At 44.6% G+C, this 16,854-nt stretch overlaps 1 protein-coding gene across 1 annotated transcript in view; it reads right to left on the bottom strand.

The window, feature by feature from the left end:
• Window positions 1-2: 2 nt before the first annotated feature.
• MYO1H (myosin IH) overlaps window positions 3-16,854 on the bottom strand; it is a 48,356-nt gene continuing 31,504 nt past the window's right edge. The window contains exons 20-30 of the mRNA XM_027865107.1: window positions 15,468-15,544; window positions 13,282-13,350; window positions 12,756-12,840; window positions 11,423-11,582; window positions 10,093-10,176; window positions 8,179-8,272; window positions 7,648-7,703; window positions 5,057-5,192; window positions 3,589-3,659; window positions 2,124-2,221; window positions 3-764 (exon numbers count right to left, since the gene is read on the bottom strand). Of these exons, the coding sequence (XP_027720908.1) occupies window positions 524-764; window positions 2,124-2,221; window positions 3,589-3,659; window positions 5,057-5,192; window positions 7,648-7,703; window positions 8,179-8,272; window positions 10,093-10,176; window positions 11,423-11,582; window positions 12,756-12,840; window positions 13,282-13,350; window positions 15,468-15,544 (1,171 nt within the window). The 3' untranslated portion in view covers window positions 3-523. The remainder of the gene's footprint in view (window positions 765-2,123; window positions 2,222-3,588; window positions 3,660-5,056; window positions 5,193-7,647; window positions 7,704-8,178; window positions 8,273-10,092; window positions 10,177-11,422; window positions 11,583-12,755; window positions 12,841-13,281; window positions 13,351-15,467; window positions 15,545-16,854) is intronic.

Genomic DNA, 16,854 nt, shown 5'->3' with positions numbered 1-16,854 from the left:
GATTGTCTTCCCAGGTCTGTGTGGCTCTCATGTCTCTGCCATGTTCTCTGGTCACTAAATGGTGCTCATCTATCTAACAGCTCTCTAGGGACTTTTTCACAACCCTCGGAAGGTGTAGGAAGTGCAAGCATTTTTTGTTTTTGTTTTTGAGAGGTCAAAGGATTCGCCCAAAGTCACATGTCAAGTAAATATCAAAGCCAAGACTGGAAGGCAGATTCCTAGAGCCTCAGACCAGGGTTCCTTCCACCCCCATGTGCTTCCTGTGACATAGGCATGGTTGCTTCCTGCTCCTCCCTTCCTTTCGTCCACAAAACACACAGTAGGCACTGCCCACGATTCTTGACTTAACCTAGGCCGAGATGCTGTGAGAACCTGCTGCCATTGCCGACGCCTCTCCTCCCCCCAGATACTGATGCCACCTAATCGTATAGCCGTCCATCTTTTCAAACCAGCCACTCTATCTCCTCTCACCAGCCTTGGGAGGGAGACAGGGCGGGTGTCCCATCAATGAGGAAGCAGATGCTCAGATACAAGTGACCAGCCCAGGGTCACAGCTGGTGAATAGCAGGTTCAGACCAAGAGCCCAGACAACTCGGAACGGCCGGATGCTTATTCCTGGGCTGCCTCCATGCTCCTGTTCACCTTCCCCAGTGCCATCACTCACCACTGTTAACTGTCCGTCTTTGTCTTTATAGATCTGCTCTTCCTGTCCGGTATTGAAAATTATGGTGCCTTCTTTTCCCGAACTGATGTAAAATTGTAAACTGCAAACAAAGGCGTCTGTTACTTCCGTGTCGGCCATCCACTGCTTTGCTGCTTCTGCCCGCCCCCCCAAAAAAACCGTGTATGTGTGTATGTGTGTATGTGTATATACATATATATGTGTGTATACATACGTATGTGTGTATGGGGGTGTGTATATATGTATGTGTATGTATATATATATGCATTGTGTATTTACATGTGTGTGTGTATGTGTATATGTCTAATATATATATACACACAATCTATAAGGTTTTGGTTGTTTAAAACATAATCCAAAGGCAGTTTTAGTTGCACAAAGCTTTTTTTAAGAGAGCAATAAAAAATTGAATTATCAAAGATAATTTATCAAAAATAAAAATGTGTCAAAGAAAATTATCAAAGATAATTCAATAAAAATTCACTAATTATGTAAACACAGAGATAAGGCGTCCAGTTACAGTTCAAATGGGATTCATCAAGGAGCATAGCTGGTCTCTGCTGCTTTAATATGGTGCCTGGGCCATGATGATGCGGCCATTGACCGTATGTGATCATACATGATGATCCTAATCAGATGTATAAAAGGGGAGACGGAAAGCTAGCAAGCCTGAAGAGGTACCCAGATTTTCTTGGCCCCTATGCCCTGTGCATGTGCAGTTGGAAAAATTAAGGCAAAGGGAACCGGAAACCTAAGGTGAAGATTAGAACCGGGACATAAGAAGGGATCAGGCTGGGTAGGGGGACCCTCCTTTTCAAGGCTGTCCTTTCACAAAAGATCTTTCTGAAATCTTGACTCATCCCAGGAATTCTTTTTTGGTCTACGTCATTCAAGCGACAACTTTTTACTGTAGAGTATCTAGGGAAATTTAAATGAAGGCTTTGTATAGAGGGAGCGCTAAATCAAGGTATGATGAAGTATGCAGTTATCTCCTACTTAAGCCCAAGATGATGATTTAAAAAAAAACCATTCTACCAGACAATACAAGCTTTCCGTACTATGGAAACTTTAGCTTGAATATCTTTTAGTAAGGACGTTCACAGGGTGAGCTCAGGACTGATAGAAAGAACGCCATGAGTTCTTTCACGGTTCTCATCCTTTTATTGAGGATCCACCTTTTTGTATTCCCCGACCCCCACCCCACCAAAGCTATGGGGCCCTAGCAGGAGAGGGGTGACCGATCTCCGCCGTGTTCCCATCCACATAGGCCGGGAGAACCTCCAGGAGTAGCGTGAGGCAGCAGTAGCAGCTCTGAAGACCTCCCCATGGTAGTTCTGAAGTGCCCTTGGCTGACCCCACCAGTGCCCTTGAAGTAGTTGCCTGATCAGGCCGATGTTTTGAGGGGCTTCCTTTCATAGGGAAGGGACAATGGGCAGCCTACCTTCCTCGGACCACCTGGACCAGGTCCTCTTTCTTCACCACCATGAAGAGTTTAGTCACTGTTTCAAAGACGTGTTCACACAGTAAAATTATATCACCCTAAAATGAAGAATGAGGGGGACATCTCAACATTATTTTTGTCTGACAGAAGAGCCCTGCAGAGCATTCTGAAAAAATCTTCCACAGAAACCTCAGAGGTGGAAGGGACCTGAAAAGGGCCAGCCCACACCTATCAATTCCACCCCCACGCCCAGCGTTCCTCATAATGATCATTAGGGCTTTAGTTTGCAAAGCATTTTACAAATAATCTCATTTGAGCCTTTCAACAAGGCCAGGAGGTAGGTGCTACTATCCTCATTTTACAGACAGGGAAACCAAGGCAGAGGTTAAGAGACTTGCCCAGGGTCACACAGCTAATAAGTGTCTGAGGCTAGATTTGAGCTCCATTCTTCCTGGCTCCAGGTCTGCTGTTCTATCCACTGGGCCTCCTCCTGATACATAAGGCCATACCGCATTCTCTCCTCTCTCTGTGAAAATCTCTAGTGGTAGATTAGTGTTTGCACCAAACAGTAACAGATCACAAAAGCATCATACAAAGTATTCTTTAAAATTTTTAAATATTAAATTTTTCTCTGAGATTTCTAATGTTATTTTTTTCCAACTCAATCTTCTCATTAGATTATAAGCTCACTGAGGGCAAGGACTGTCTTTCTTTTTCTTTTTTGGCTCCCCCAGTGTGTGGACAGCAAAGTGGTGCAGTGGATAGAGTACCAGGCCTGGAGTCAGGAAGACCTGAGTTCAAAGCCAGCCTCAGACACTTAACTAGCTGTGTGACCCTGGGCAAGTCACTTCACCCTGTTTGCCTCAATTTCCACATCTACAAAATGATCTGGAGAAGGAAATGGGAAACCATTTCAATATCTTTGCAAAGAAAACCCCAAACAGGGTCACAGAGGGTCAGACACAGCTGAACAACAAAATCCCCAGTGCTTAGCATGGTGCCTGGCATATAGTAATCCCTTAATAAATGTTTACTGAATTGGATTCCAGCAAAAAGCAAGAAAATTCGTTTCAGCAGATGGAAAAGCCATTTAGTATTCTGTCCACCTTGGTGGGTTTTTTTTGTCCCCACTCATAATTAATAGAATTAAGAAATAATTTGTTCTTTATCAGTCGTTTCTTGATAGAGCCTTCTTCCTTCCCCGCCGCCCCCATCCTGGAGTGGAACCCTCCTCCTGGGTCAGGGGTGGGGAACCTGCAGCCTTATGGCTAAGACCTTGGGTGGAAAGGTGTGGAAAGTGTCTGTCTGCATTTGGATAAGAAGGTAATTAAGCTTCCCTTACATCTTCTATCCTTTTTTCTGCAGATTTACCCATTGGAACTACAGAATGCAGTCCTAAGACCAAAAAAGAGTTGTTGTTTTTTAAGTATCCCTAGCTCAGTAGAAATTATGGGCAGGTTCATACCTTCTGTTTGGTGTCCTCTGGTGACACGTGAATGACAAAGAGTCCATCGCTCAGATTGCTGGTGGAAACACCTTTAGACAAACCCCAAAGTTAAAATCCCCCCACTGCTAACAGTAGCTCCCACACAGATGATTAGCTCATGACAGGCCACAGAATGCTTTGGTCACAACCACCCTGGGAGGTAGATAGAGTAAGTGGCATATACACAGCAAACCCTTAAGAAATGCTCGTTAACTTGTGGCTGGGCCCAGACTCAACCCCCGGACCTTCTCATCCCAAGTCCAGTGGGCTTTTTACTACACCATTGGGAATGGCTGAAACCATGTCCCAAGGTAACACCACTGCCTCCAAAAGACTGCAGGTGTATTTCTAGAGCAGGAGTTCTTAGCTTTTTTTGTGTTACAGAACAGTCTGGTAAGGCCTCTAGACCCGTTCTCAGAATGTTCTTAAATGTGCTTAGCACATAGAAGGCACTTAATGAATGCTTGTTGACTGACCATGCATAAAACAAAATCACATTGGATTTTAAAGGGCATTTTTATTTATTTATTATTTTTATTTATTTATTTTTAGTTTTTTACATTCACTTTTATAAGATTGTGAATTCTAAATTTTCCCCCTCCCTCCCCCCTTCCCAAGATGCTATGCAATCTGATATAGGCTATACATGTATAATCATATTGAACATTTTTCCACATTCATCATGTTGTGAAAGAATCAGAACAAAAGAGAAAAACCATGAGAAAGAAAAACAAAAAAACAACAAAAGGAGGAGAAAATAGTATGCTTTGATCTGCATTCCGACTCCATAATTCTTTCTCTGGATGTGGGTAGCATTTTCCATCATGAGTCTTCTGGAATTGTTAAAGGAAAAAATTTAAAGAAATTATATGGAAATAGTTATCAAAATGTTTAGGAAAAAATTCCCAGATCCTGGGTTAAGGACCCTAGTTTTAGCAAGAAGCGCAACCAGGATTATTTTGTTCTGTTTTTTTTCACTTTTTTTTCCTTTTTTTTGCTGAGGCAATCAGGGTTAAGTGACTTGCCCAGGGTCACACAGCTAGTAAGTATCATGTGTCTGAGGCCGGCTTTGAACTCCAAGGCCAGAGCTCCATCCACCGCGCCACCTAGCTGCCCCCCAAACCAGGATTGTTTTTACTAGTGATTGAACCCAGCCATAGTCAAATCAAGTCAACGAGCATGGATTAAACACCCATCATAGCAGGCCAGGCACTGCGCTACGATAAAGGGCTCTCATAGAATGGCATCTTCTTAGGTTACACAGATGGGTGGATGGGGGGGTGGGAGAAGTAAGTGCATCATACACATGTGCTCTTATCCTAAAAACTCTGAACAGTGTGAGCAGTGGTGAGTCAGGACTGTGCTGATGGTTCTCAAGCCCAGTACGAGGGCTGATCCGCAGCCTCCCCGTGGGGTAGCCTTCCACCCTAGCCCGCTCCAGGCTTACCTTTGAGTGCTTTGTATTCTATCCTCTGCTTAATTTTAGCAAGTTCCACCACGTAGAGTGCTTTCTGGGTGAGGATCAGTTGCCGCTGCCGGGCTTTGAATCCATTCCGGTCGTATTTCACCACCGGTGTACCATACTGAGGAGAGGGGAGGGAGGCAGAAAGTTAGAGTAGGAAGGAGCCTGTCCAGATGGTCTGCAACATAAGGGGTTGGGTGAGGCAAGAAAGCCGTGGCCCATCAAGAGGGCGTGGCTGCCCAAGGCCACAGTGAGTTGGTGGCAAAGCCAAGACTAGAACCCAAGTCCTGACTCCCAGGCAGCTGACCAGCAACTCTAACAAAAGGATCACATAACATGCAAGTCATACGATGGCACCTACGTACTTATCCAGGTACATCCGAAATTTTGTTTAAAAGATAACTTTAAAGGGGCAGCTAGGTGGTGCAGTGGATAGAGCTCTGGCCTTGGAGTCAGGAAGACCTGAGTTCAAATCCAGCCTCTGAGACTTACTAGCTGTGTGACCCTGGGCAAGTCACTTAACCCCAATTGCCTCACCAAAAAGAAAAAACTTTAAAAAAAAGAAAAGTATATCCCCAAGTCTAAGAATTCTTCATTAAAAATCAAGATTTTTTTGAATCTTTGACTTAGTCATGGATGTAGGGATGGGGGACACTATAATGTTCCGAGAAAGCAATCCTATGTCATCTTTCTCAAAGGACCCAAGACTTGAACCTTGACAGAAAAATAAGTCATCATCACCAAGATGATGACCTCCAGGATAAAACACATGGTCTTTCTTTGGCATTGAAAGCCCTTCATAACAATAATCTAGTTCTAACCTACCTTTCCCTGTCAGTCAACAAGCATTTATTAAGCACCTGCTGTATACCAGGCACTATTGTTAGCCCTAGAAATACAAAGAAAGGTAAAAGAATCCCTGACCTCAAGGAGCCTACAGTCTAAGGGTGAAGACAACATGCAAACATACACACAAGCAGGGTATATACAGGATAAATTGGAGATCATCTCAACAGGAAGGACTAGGAAACACTTCTTGGTGAAGGTGGGAGCTGAGTTGAAGAAGCGGGGAGATGGGAGATGAGGAGGAGAGTTCCGGGCACGGGGAACGACCAGGGAAATGCCTGGGATGGCGAGATGGGAGTGTTGGGGGTGAGGATCAGCCGGAAGGCCAGTGTGACTGGAATGCAAAGGGACGGTAGGGCTGTGTAAGGGGTGAGGTCACTAGAAAGGCAGAAAGGGCCCAGGTGATGCAGGAAGTCAGAGGGAACCATGGCGTTGATCGAGGGGGTGGCGACATGGTTAGACCTGTGCTATCAATATGGCAGCTGAGACTGGAACGGAGACAGGCTTGAGTCAGGGAGGCCAGCCAGCAGGCTGCTGCGCCTTTTCCATCAATCTCTTTCCCAGACTCTCTAGGCCAGACCACTGGTCACCTTGCTGTTCCTTGCACATGGCATTCCATTTCCTGCCTCTGTCTTTGCGCCGTCTGTCCCCATTCCTGGAATGCCATCCCTCCTGGCCTCCCTCCCCCTCTTAGAATCCTTAGCTTCCTTCAAAGCTTGGCCCAAGATACGTCTTACACGGCTTCACATGCGTAATTGATATCATATTGCTTGCCTTCTCAATGGGTAGGGGAGGGAGAGAATTTGGAACTCAAAATTTTAAAAAATGAATGTTAAAAAAATTTTTTTAATGCAACTGGAAAATATTTAATGAAATCAATAAGAGAAAAAAAGAGTCAACTCCCTCAGCCCAAGCACTACCTTCTACCTGAAGTCTCTCCCAGGCCGGCCAATTGCTAACGAAATCCCCTGCCTCCAATAACCTTGTCTTTAGTACTTAGAAATGTATGTGCTCTCTCCCCCAACAGGGTGTAAACTCCCTGAGAGGAGAGATTTTTATTTTTCTCTCGGTATTTCCAGGGGAAAGGGAAAGGGACAAGCATTTATCAAGCCCCTGCTTTGTGCCGGCACTGTGCTAAGTGTTTTACGTTTGATGATGAGATCATTCCTGCACTCAGTAGGTGCTTAATAAATAACTCATTTATTCAACAGCTGCTGAACACCTGGAGAGGAGGGGTCTCATCCTCAGAGTCCTCAGGACTCCCGAAACGCTCGATGTCAGAAATGGACTTGGTTTTTTCATCTGAAACGATTCTAAAGATGAGCTCGTACAGAAGGCAGCCCCCTCTCCTCTCTAAACTGAGCCCACCTAGATTACCCGCCATGCGGACCTGGGGCTGGGCCCTCCCACACGCTCCTGAAGAACCAGGGCCGGCTTCCTTTCCTATTTGCGTCCTCAGCCCTCAGCACATAGAAGGGCTTAGTAAATGCTTTTTTGTTTGCCGTTTGCTGTCTGACGAATTGCTAGGTGAGGGAAACTTAAATTGACACACGGATATATCAGTTTATTCCTCTAAGGAGAGCACATTTTTTAGAGGCATCATGATCGCCTTGAGGACTTCAGGGCAGAGTCAGAATTAGAACCCAGGTCTCTGGCCTCTTAGGAGCGTACTCTTTGCACCCCAGGCTCACTACAAACACGTCCGACACAAGGCTCTTCTTTGTCCTCACCTGGATTTTCTCACTGCCAATGAGCTGCAGGACTTTGGGATTAATGTCAACCTCATCTAGGAAGAAAACCAGAGCATCGGGTGAAAGAAGCATCCCTGAAGAGCCCCATCTCTGCCCTGTCAACCAACAATCAGAAATCCCCTCTCACGTGCCACAGGTTAATTTCCTTAATTGTTATGTTTTTAATTCCCCTAATATTTACAAATGGGATATGTGACCTGTCAGCTAACGGGGACGAGGGGCAGAACAAACATTCACTAGAAAGATCTGAGTTAAAATTTAAAAAAAAAAATTGGTAGTGAAAAAAGTAGTTTATTATGAATTGATCTTTGGATTCTTGAGGACAGCTGTTGGGCTCAAGGGCTCCCATAAGTCAAAAAAAAGCCCTTCAGATAGTTGGGCAAGCTGGTACCCAAAATCTCAGTGGAGGGAAGTCATTATTAAATGCCCCACGGCATCCCAATCCTGTGCCCCATTAGGCTGTCTCAGGACTAGGATCCAGAAGGAAAACACCGCGATTCACGGACTCACCTATCCGGCTCTCGGCAAAGGGCTGGCTTAAACTTTCTGGGTAGCCAGCCTTCTTCCCTCGGAACAGGTCGCTTGTAATCACCTTTTGCTGCATCTGGTGACAGACGATCGAAATGGTTTTCTGCCATCCTCGGGCAGCTACAGGGTGCAGTCGACAGCAATAGACCTGGTGGGGTTACTTAGGGAGACTGGAGTTTCAATCCTGCCTCGGGCACTTACTGGCTGTGTGATTTTGAGCAAGTAATTTCACTGTGCTGTGCCGCAGTTTCCTCATCTGTAAAATGGGTATGATAGTAGGACCTACCTACCTCCCGGGGCAGTTGTGAGGATCAAGCCGGATGATATTGGTTAAGCGCTTTGGAAACCTTAAACTGTTATATAAATACTGGTTATAGGATGACAAAGCAATTAGCTCAATCGATCAGCATTTATTATGCCTCCTATGTGCCAGGCAGGCACTGAGCTAAGTGCTGGGGATAGAAAAAGAGGCAAACCATCCCTGCCCTCAAGGAGCTTACAATCTAATGGGGCAAGACAACATGCAAACAAATACATGCAAAGCAAGCTACAGACAGGATAAAGAGGAAATCATTAACAGAGGGGGTGAGGAAGGCTTCCTGTAGGAGGTGGGATTTTAGTCAGGACTTAAAGGAAGCTGGGGAGGTCAGTAGGTAGAGTGGAGGAGGGAGAGGATTCCAGGCATGGGGACAGACAGAGAGAATGCCCGGAGCTGAGAGATGAGGGGTCTTGTTCGTGGAAGGTCAGGGTCACTGGATCCCAGAGCATGTTGGGGAGCAAGGCGCAAGGGGACTGGAAAGGTAGGAGGGGGCTGGGTATGGAGGCTTTGAACGCCCAACAAAGGACTTTGTATTTGGCTTGGTGTAGGCACGGGACCGCCTCCCCACCCCAGCTTACATTTTGATAGCACTACGTTTTCCTCAGTACTTTCCTCACAAACCCCCTTATTACATGGAAGCATTAGCCCCATTTTATGGATAAGGAAGCTGGAAATGAGGGAGGAAAGTGATTTGCTCAGGGTTCTTTAGCTAATACATAACGGAGGCTGGTTTCAAACCCAGAGGTCTCTGGGCCAGCATCCTGTGTTCCTTTCAACATGTTCCATTTCCAAAGGGAGTTCCAAGATTCACACCCATGCATAAAGACCCAGAGAAGAAGATTTTTAAGTAACTGGAAGAATCACTAAATTTAAATTAGAGGTTAGTGACAAATGAAGATGTAATTTGTTTCCTGTCCAAGTTCATGGACCCCCTGAAATTCACCCCCGGACCCCAGAGTAAGAACCTCTGACTAGGGCTCAGACAACTCAGCCCTACTCCCCAGTGCTATTAGAAGATATGTGGAAACCTACACATATACCTTTACAAAGTCCAAGCCTGGAGCTAATGGAAGAGAGCTGGGGTCCTGACACTTCCTCAGCTCCCCCACTTAAGGTGTATTTTCTGTAGCACCTTTAAATTCTGGCCTTCCAAGTGTAAAACCTCAGGAAGGGTCCTCTGACCCCCTTGTTAACTGGAAAACAAGCAGACAAGGCCTCCCTGCTCCTGTGGTGGAGGCTTCAGGCTCACCTGTGTTCAGGTGACTCCTGAATGGAGGCTGCAGGTGCACCTGTCCTCAGGTGACTCCTGAATGGAGGCTGCAGGTGCACCTGTCCTCAGGTGACTCCTGAATGGAGGCTGCAGGTGCACCTGTCCTCAGGTGACTCCTGTGGTGTAGGCTGCATGCACACCTGTCCTCAGGTGACTCCTGAATGGAGGCTGCATGCTCACCTGTCCTCAGGTGACTCCTGAATGGAGGCTGCATACACAGCTGTCCTCAGGTGACTCCTGAATGGAGGCTGCATGCTCACCCGTCCTCAGGTGACACATGAGGGAGGGGGAGGGGAAAAGGCTGTACCTGAGCTTTCCTCTGCGCTGTCACCTTACGACAATACTGGCGTACCAGGTTCCTCATGCAGATTTTCTTCAGCATCTCAGAAGTCTGTGAGGAAGAGAAGCCATTCCCCCCCATACAGAGACAGTCACAAATGTTCCATCACATATCCATCAAGCCCATGTGGAAGCCTCATCTTCAATCAGATCCACTTCCGCATCTTTTCACCTGCCTCCAATAGCTAATCGCTCCATCAGAGGCAGCTGAGTGGTGCACGGATAGAGTGCTAGGCCTGGGGTCAAGAAGACCCGAGTTCAAATCTCACCTCAGACACTTGCTAGCTGTGTGAGCCTAGGCAAGTCACTTAACCTCTGTCTGCCTTAGTTTTCCCAACTGTAAAATGGGAATAACAGTAGCACCTCCCTCCCAGGGCTAATTTTGCACATCATGTGAGATAATATTTGTAAAGTACTTAGCACAGTGCCCACATGCAGTAGGGGCTTAATAGATGTTTGTTTCTTTATTGCCATTGATTCTCATCCTCTAAAACCCGGGTCAAATGCCAATCCTTGCCTGATCACCTGTATTCAATAAAACACTTTCCCCCTCAGGGCTCACAAAGCACTTTGGCTCTGTCCGACCCACTGACCATTTTTTTTTTTTGGTGTGTGTGTGTGTGTGTGTGTGTGTGTGTGTGTGTGTGTGTGACCCTCATGATGTCATTGGTCCCCTTCCACAAGGAAGGAAGAGGAACAACAATCATCTACTGACTAATTATCTCTCTAGGAGCCACATGCCCCCCTACCAGCCCAGGAGCTCCACAGGAGCTGAGCCCCGTCTTATGGGATTGCATAGGGGTCTGCACACAGTAGGTGCTTAATAAGTGCTTATTAAATGGGAATGTTCTCATCTTATAGCCAAAGGGAAAAGCTACTGGCTGCCCCAGGCTATTGATCTTATTTTATACTACTTGATGATTGGACCCAAGCTGGGAACATGGGGAATTGAGGCGGGGCCTTATTCAAATAGCACGTTAGTTTTATAGTTCTCTCAAGGAAGATGGGTTTGAATCTGTTGTAAATACTAGGCTCGCAGTATAGTTGCTTATAGCTTTTTTTTTTTTAAGGCAATTGGGGTTAAGTGACTTGCCCAGGGTCACACAGCTAGTGAGTGTCTGAGAATGGATTTGAACTCAGGTCCTCCCGACTACAGAACCAGCACTCTATCCACTGCGCCACCTGGCTGCCCCGCTTATAGCCTTTTACTCCAAGAAAAAGGTACAGCAAGGAAGGATACAGCTGAGCCCCTCACTCCCCATCACGTCATTACCACACTTGCCAGGTTTAGCACATACATTTTCCAAGATGGCTGGAGGCTTTAACCAGCTCTTGTCCAACACATTTTTGGGAACATGATGTCTCAGGTTCAAGATGTAATTCTTCCGCACAAAGATAATGTAGTCTTCATTTTCTGAACAAAGAGTCTGATTTCGATTGATGAACCCCCTTATGAACCTAAACAAGGAATTGTGTCATGACTTACTCTGACCTGGGCCTTTGCTAGGGGGCCTGGGGTCTCTCTGTGCCATCTGATGTCCGATAGACCAAAGCAGCCATCTCAGAGAGACAAAGATGGACAGAAAGAAAGATGGGGAGGGGGGAGGAAGGGAGAGAGAGAGAGAGAGAGGGAGAGAGAGGAAGATGTCTCAACTCCCTAGGTCAAGAGAACACATGAAAAACTGTGATGGCGTCAAAACTTGAGTAGGTAAAATTTGACTCTGAAGGTTTCACCATTATTATTAATTTTAAAAAATAAATATTAATAAAAATAAATAGAATAAATAATAAAATCATTGTTAATAAAAATTCACATTTACAGGTTGCTTCTTTGGTTTCTAAATTGCTTTCCACCCAAAAACTCTGAAAGTAGGAAATGCCAGTATGAGAATTATTTTACACATAAAGAAACTGAGGCTCAGAAGGGTCAAAGGCATTATACTTATTTTATAAACTCACAAATATTTACAAATATTTTTTTAAATGTGAAACTTAAAAATATTTACAAATACTTCACAAATGAAGAAACTGAGGCTCACAAGGGTCAAAAGCATTATACTTATTTTATAAACTCATAAATATTTACAAATATTTTTTAAAAATTGAAACTTAAAAACATTTACAAATACTTCACAAATGATGAAACTGAGACTCAGAAGGGGCACAAGACTTGCCCAAGGCCACAGAGCAAGCAGCAGAGAGCTAGTCCTTGAACCTCGGTCTCCTGCCTCTCACTATGCTATGTTGTCTCTACCTTCCCAAGCAAAAAGTTGAATAGTAGAAAAGTATGAAAGGAGAAACAAAACAACATTTTGTAATGAATTTTCTAGGCACAAGTTGTTTCTCTCCAGTAGAATGTAAGCTTCTTGAGGGCAAAGACTGGTTGCTTTTTATTTCTGTATTTGCAGTGTTTTGACCAGGGGTGGGGATCTGTGGCCTCGAGGCCACATGTGGCCCTCTAGGTCCTCAAGTGCAGCCCTTTGACTGATTTGGATTCAGTCTTGACGTTTCAAATGATTGACAGCAGGAGCTTAATAAATGCTTATTGGATTAATTAATTAATTAGAAATCACCCCACGCCCCACTCCCTGTACTTAAAGAGTGTGGCCCTCGTTTTACAGGCAAACCTACTTTCTGATGATCTGAGTGGCCCACTTTCTCCTTTTGATTTCCTTTCTCGCCAGGGCACCTCTCCAGAAGGCTTCAAGTGTGATGGCTGAAAGAATTGATCACTGGCGTCAGGGAGGTCAATATTGCTATGAACAAAGTAGCAAAATCATATTGAACGTATGAAGGCTTTCCCAAGAATGCTCTGTTCATCTTCGCTCACTGAAGTCCGAGCGTCCAGCTGTCTCGTACCATGCTGAGGTTACGGGGCTTTGACGAAGAGCTACTAAATCATCAGTTTGGGTCCCTTTTCCACAAACCCTAACAGTGGCTGACATTCGCTGAGCATTTTATAGTTACAAAATCTTTAACATACGTTCTCATTTGGTCTCATGACCCCATTATATAAGTCAGGAAACTAAAGCCTAGGGAATGTGCCCAAGGTCACCCAGTGAGTGACCAAGTGGCCAAAGTTGGACTTGAACCCTCGAACGCTGTCTGCCCCCCTCCCAGCTTAGGCACAGATGAGGTCCTCATGCTTACTTCTTACCTGCTTGCCTCTTTTTCAGATATGCTCTCCTCTCTACGCAGCCTTTGTATGTGCTTTGGATTTTTGCAACTTAAAGTAAAACAAAAGTTTCAGTGAAATAGGTTTCATTCGGGTCCACTGCATTTTTCTCTCCTTAGAGAGAAGACATCAAGAATGTGCGTCAGAGGATGGAATTTCACGCCTCTCTATGAATCTGGCCCCAAACCCAGTGAGAAGGAGTCAAGGCTGGGAGGGAATCACTGATGGGGCTGAACCTAAACATTGTTTAGTTGTCAAAATATGAGCAAAAACATCGACGACTTCCTATTGCAAAAATATATATTTAGACAAAGTCACAAATGAGGGTGTGTTGGTAATGTATGTGGTAATATATTAGTAATGTATATATACACAGATGTATAATATGTATAGATGGATGGATAAATGGATGGATGGATGGATGGATGGATGGATAGATAAATGGATGGATGGATAGATAGATGGATAGATGAATAGATGGATAGATGGATGGACAGATAGATGGATGGATGGATATATGAATAAATAGATGGATGGATGGATAAATGGATGGATGGATGGATGGATAGATAAATGGATGGATGGATAGATAGATGGATGGATGAATAGATGGATAGATGGATGGACAGATGGATGGATGGATAGATAGGTGGATGGATGGATAGATGGATGGATGGATGGATGGATAGATGGATAGATAAATGGATAGATGAATAGATAGATGGATGGATGGATAGATGGATGGATGGATGGATGGATAGATAGATAGATAGATAGATAGATAGATAGATAGATAGATAGATAGATAGATGAATAGCCCCAGTAAAGATTTCCCCTTGATTCTCCTTCATAATCCAGCAGCACAAGAAATCACAAGATTTTTTTTGTCCAAATCACAGATTTTTTTTGTCCAAATCACAAGATAGTTTTGTCTGAAGACGACAACCCTCTCTGTACGCCGTTGCTAAATTTAGTAAATCTCCCTTCTGGGGATTATAATGACCCAGCCTGCTAAAAACGTCTACATAGTTTTCAAAGGAGGGAAATCCTTTAAATATTTCTGCTCCCCTCTGCATTAGCCCTGCCTAATCTGCTTTAGCTGTGAATGATATCACGGGCAGCATGACCTTAGCTCCAAAAGCATGATCCCACAGCCCTCAGACATATTTAATAATAGCTAGCATATATGTAGCACTTTGAGGTTTGCACATGTTAGCTTATTTGATCTGCACAATAACCATGTGAGGTAGGTTTGTTTTTGGTTTTTTTTTACAGATGAGGAAACTGAGGCTCACAGAATTAAATGACTTGCCCGGGATCACCCAGCTAGTGTCTGAGGATGCATTTGAACACAGGTCTTCCAGACTTCAAAGTCCAGGTCTCTGGCCATTGGGCAACCTAGTGACCATTAAGAGTCAAAGTTAGTGGGGCAGCTAGGTGGTGCAGTGGCTCTGCACCTTGGAGTCAGGAGGACCTGAGTTCAAATCCAGTCTCAGACACATGACACTTACTAGCTGTGTGACCCAGGGCAAGTCACTTAACCCTGATTGCCTCACCAAAAAAAAGGCCAAAAAAAAAAAAGAGTTAAAGTTATTTAAACCTTCACTTGAGAGGTAAGTGGCCAAAATCTGCTCAGATTTCCTAGGTCTGGTGCAACACAACTCTTTCAACTTAACAAACTCTGATCAGATAAAGTGATTTATCCAAAGTCACACACAGAGTAAGGGAAAGAGCTGGGACTCCTACCCAGGTCTTTGAAAGCTAATCTAGGTTTCTTCATCCTGCTTCCTCCTAATCTTATTTGGTTATGAAGGGGGAGGTAGGATGGACCCTGTTTAATTCTCACCTAAAATGGGCAGAGTTTTGCACCCACGAATGCACCAAACACTCAAAAATAAATCAGTGGCCCCCGGGCGTTTGCTTAACACAGCGCCTGGTGCAGAATAAGCATTTAATAAAAAGCTGACCTAAGCCCTAACATGAAACCTTAGCTCTTGGACTGGTTGTCTTCCTTCCCAGGGTCCGGTTTCCTCTTCAAAGGGAAGGTTTCCAGGGCAATGTCTATGATTCACTCTTTGCATGACTCCACAAAGGAAACTCTTTGTTCATTTTATACTAGCTATTTTACATGTGTTCACACATAAAAGGAAGTGAAAAAAAAAACATACCTAGCTGATGTTTGCTAAATTCAAAAGCGTCTTCAGTGGCAAAAAGAGTTCTGGGGAAACGTATGAATATCTTGGTTCTAGGAAGAAAAATAAAGAACTGTTTCTTAATTGCTGATCAAAAAGCACTGAGTCAGTACCTAGTATGTCTCAAGCCCTGCTCCAGGGGTTGGGAATATTATGCTACAAATACGCCTGCCATCAAGGAGTTTACATTCTATAGGGGAAAGTAACGTGTGAGTATATATCCAGCAAACACACTGGGGGGAGGACACTAGCAACTTGGGGTGAGGGGAGATTAGAAAAGGCTTCGTGTAGGAGGCGGCATCTGAGCTGAACTTTGAAGGAAATTAGGGATTCTGAGAGGTAGAGGTGAGATGATAGAACGTTCCAGGAAGGGGAGATAGCCTGGGCAAAGGCAGGGGAGATGGGGCATTATGTGAGGAACAGCAAGATAGAGGGGAGGGGGGAGTGAACAAGCATTTAGTGAGCACCTACTGTGTGTCGGGCGTGTGCGAGGCACATTACGAGTATCTTCTCTTTTAACCCTCACAACAACTCTAGGGGTCAAAAGTATGATTTTACAGATGAGGAAACTGAGGCTCAGAGGAGTCAAAAGACTTCCCCAGTTTGTCTGTACCACAGAGTCTATGAAAGGGAATGAAGTATAGTAAGGCTGGAAAGGAGGCCAAGAAGAGGCTCCTGTATTAGACACTAGAGATAATGGGGAGATACAGATGTCTAATGAGCAAGGGAGTGATGTAGTCAGTTTTATGCTTAAGGAAAATCTCCTGTGGCATCTGGGAGGAGTAGCCTGGATTGGAAAGAGGAAGGGTTTAGGCAGAGAGGCCAATTAGAAGAGAAGGCTGGTGCAACAAAAAGTCCAAGTGAAAGCAGATGAGGACCTGAATGACTAGCAACAATTAATTACGCCTAAATTATAATGTTTAAAGTCAAATTCACATGATTACACTTAATATTTTGAGAACATACATGTTTAATAAATGAAGTCTAGACTTCAGATTTCATCAGTGTGGGAAATTCCTTCTGCCAAAGCCGAATGGCACCTCCTATAATTTAGTCTTAGAGAGTTTGCCTGGGGCACTGAGAAGTGAAGGCAACTCGTCCAGGGTGACCCCCAGCCTTTTGGATTCCATCACTGGCTCGTTAACCACTACTTGGTGCTGCCTCTCATTATGATGTGTGTGTGTAGGACAGAAAGAGGTAGCGACAGAGACAGAGACTAAAAATGAGAGGGAGAGATGGAAAGGTGGAAAGGGATGGAGACAAAGAGAGTGGAGAGAGATTGAGAGATATCAAGAGACATAGACAGTATTAGAGATGGAGACAGAAACTGAGTGGGAATAAGAGATGGAAGGAGAGATGGAGA

This window comes from Vombatus ursinus, unplaced genomic scaffold (assembly GCF_900497805.2).
Source record: "Vombatus ursinus unplaced genomic scaffold, bare-nosed wombat genome assembly UNPS02001287.1, whole genome shotgun sequence".
Lineage (NCBI taxonomy): Eukaryota > Metazoa > Chordata > Mammalia > Diprotodontia > Vombatidae > Vombatus > Vombatus ursinus.
This window is presented reverse-complemented; position numbering and strand designations above follow the sequence as displayed.